The 2,521-nt window shown below is 60.2% G+C and overlaps 1 protein-coding gene across 1 annotated transcript in view; it reads right to left on the bottom strand.

The window, feature by feature from the left end:
• Positions 1 to 2,521, bottom strand: part of HUWE1 (HECT, UBA and WWE domain containing 1, E3 ubiquitin protein ligase) — an 82,616-nt gene that overhangs the window by 38,037 nt on the left and 42,058 nt on the right. Inside the window, 3 exon segments of the mRNA XM_014523851.2 lie at positions 514 to 659; positions 1,830 to 1,997; positions 2,261 to 2,456. Of these exon segments, the coding sequence (XP_014379337.1) occupies positions 514 to 659; positions 1,830 to 1,997; positions 2,261 to 2,456 (510 nt within the window).

Below are 2,521 nucleotides of genomic sequence, written 5' to 3'. Positions count from 1 at the left end.
CCAACCTTCTGCTGCTGCCCCTTGGGAACCTCTGATCTACCCATGAGCCCTCAGGCCCCACAGCTGACCCACTAGACCTTAGCCCCACTACATCCCACTTACGCTCCCAGCTCCCTAATGCTACCCGCTAGGAGTCTCCCATGTACCCTGTCAGCCCTCAGCCCCCGCACTGCTACCCCCTGGAAGTCCCTCATCTATCTCCATCAGACCCCAAGTCCCTCCTCTATCCCCTGCCAAATCTCAGCCTCCCTGTCCATCCCAGCCCCCAGACTCCCTAATATCATCCCAGCTGCTACCCCTTGGGGATAGGTAAATAGGAATAGATGGAAGATCTACCCCTACTGAACCCAAGCCTCCACCTTAAATCAGCCACCCACCTCAGCCCCTGCCAATCTCAGCCCTTTGACTCCTCCCACCTACTGTCCATCTCAGCCCCCAGGCACTACCCCACACCCTTGCCCATCTTACCCTCCCCCAAATCTCTTATCCCACCCCTCTGCTGCCGACACTTACGTTGAGGGCAAAGCCAGGTGGGGGCTCAAAGTCACTGGGGGGCCGCGCCAAGCCACGCAGCTGCTGATCTAGGTCATCTCCCACGTCTGACAGCAGCTGGCTCAGCTCCTGTACTGGCACTGCTGCCCGTGCCTCCACCTTCTCCCCTGTGGGCCATGCAGGCTTAATGGGTGCTTGGCCCATCCAAGGGGTTTTGGGGGGGGGGGGTGGCCCCGCGGGGGGGGTGGGGGGGGGGGGGGGGGGAAGAGGCCAGGATACAGCTGGGATGTGAGGGTGGGTCCAAGCTCAGCCTCAGAGGGAGGGTCCCTGGTGAAAGGAATGTGGGGGGCAGAACTGGGGGGGGGTGGAGGATGGGACAGGGACAGACACAGATGATGGGACCCAAGCCAGGGAAAGTGACCAGATGAGGCTTGGGCATAGAGTGGATCCCTGGGGGGAACAGGGGTTTGAGCCAAAGTTGAGGGCAGGGCCAGTGGCCAAAGTACGTAGCCAGTCAGAAGTGACCTCCTTGATTGGACTGAGGGTTGTGGGGGGAGGGCCTAGCTCAGTGGGTTGGAGCCACAATCTCCATCGGGGAGGTGCAGCCAAGTCAGAACCTGGAGCATGTTCTTGGCCAGCGTTTCTCAACCCGTGGGTCACAACCCAAAAGTGGGTTGTAAGAATATTTCAAAGGGTCACAAGCAAGTGTGGGGGAAAGCGTAGGAGGCAGCTGCAGGGCTGGTGCCTGTGCTCATGGCAGGGGCTGGCCAGGAGACTGCTGGGGGAGGGGGGGCAGGGGAGGGGCGCCACAGGCCTCCCCTCTTCCTCCCTTCAGCCAGTGTCAGGCTGGACTCGCTCTGCTGCCGCCCACAATGAGCCAGAGCTACTACAGACACTGTGCTCCGCCCCAAGCAGAATAGGGGCAGCTGGGGGGGTTCCTGATTAGAAGTGAGAGGCCACAGCATGGCCTGGAGAGGTGTGGGTTGCAAGAAGCCATCAATCTTGACAAATGGGTCCCACTACAAAAAAGGCTGAGAACCAGTTCTAGGCGATCTCCTTGTGGAGGGTGGGGGTGCCTAGCCCAGGGGGGCAGTACCTTCTTCAGGGGCATGGTAGGCAACCAAGGCATTAAGCATATTCCAGATGACTTCCTTGATGTGGTCAAAGATGCCAGACAGGGAGCAAGGCCTAGCTCAGGATAGGTAGGGCCTAGCCCAGGGGCATGGTAGGTGGCCAGAGCATTAAGCATGTCATAGATGACCCCCTCGATGAAGTGGGGCTAAATCTAAAGGGTGGGGCTTAACCCAAGGAGATGGAGCCTAGACTGTGGGCAGTACCTTCATCAGGGGCGTGGTAGGCAGCCAGGGCATTGAGCATGTCATAGATGACCTCCTTGATGGGGTCAGGGATGCTGGGCAGGGTGGTTGGCTTGAGTGGTGTCGTCTTCACCAGTTGCACCGCGTTGGGGCCCTTGATACGCAAGTTCTCAAACTCGTCATCTGAGGCTGTACAGGAGACAGGCGCTGGCTGGTACACAGGCATCTGGGGCCTCCAACCTCCCCCCTTCACTCATGGTCAGTGGAGCAGGGGTTACCAGCAAGGAAGGGGTGTGGGTGGCATTAGGACTATGGGGGACTTGATACCAAAGTCACAGGGAGGTAAACACAAGTATGCAGATGGAGCTGGGGGCAGGGCTGAACAGTGCTGGAGTCACAGGGGGCAGTTAGGGAGGGGCTGTGAGTGGGGCTAGGATGAGGGTGGGGCTTACCAGTGCCAGAGCCACGGGGTGCAGGCAGGGCGATGCGCAGGCAGGCTGTGGCCACCTCAGTGAAGACATCAGGATCACGGCAGGCAGCTGGGCCCAGTACCCTCAGGATGTAGTTAATCTCGCGTGACCCCAAGCTGCCCGACACCACCCCCGACGTAGTGCTGCCCGCCCCGCTCGTGGCTGCCGATCTCACCACCTGCAGGGGAGACCAGAGGTGGTGGTGGGGCAGGGCGGGGTGCAATCAGGCCAGGCCCTACCTCC

Source organism: Alligator sinensis, unplaced genomic scaffold, assembly GCF_000455745.1.
Source record: "Alligator sinensis unplaced genomic scaffold, ASM45574v1 scaffold137_1, whole genome shotgun sequence".
NCBI classification, from domain to species: domain Eukaryota; kingdom Metazoa; phylum Chordata; order Crocodylia; family Alligatoridae; genus Alligator; species Alligator sinensis.
This window is presented reverse-complemented; position numbering and strand designations above follow the sequence as displayed.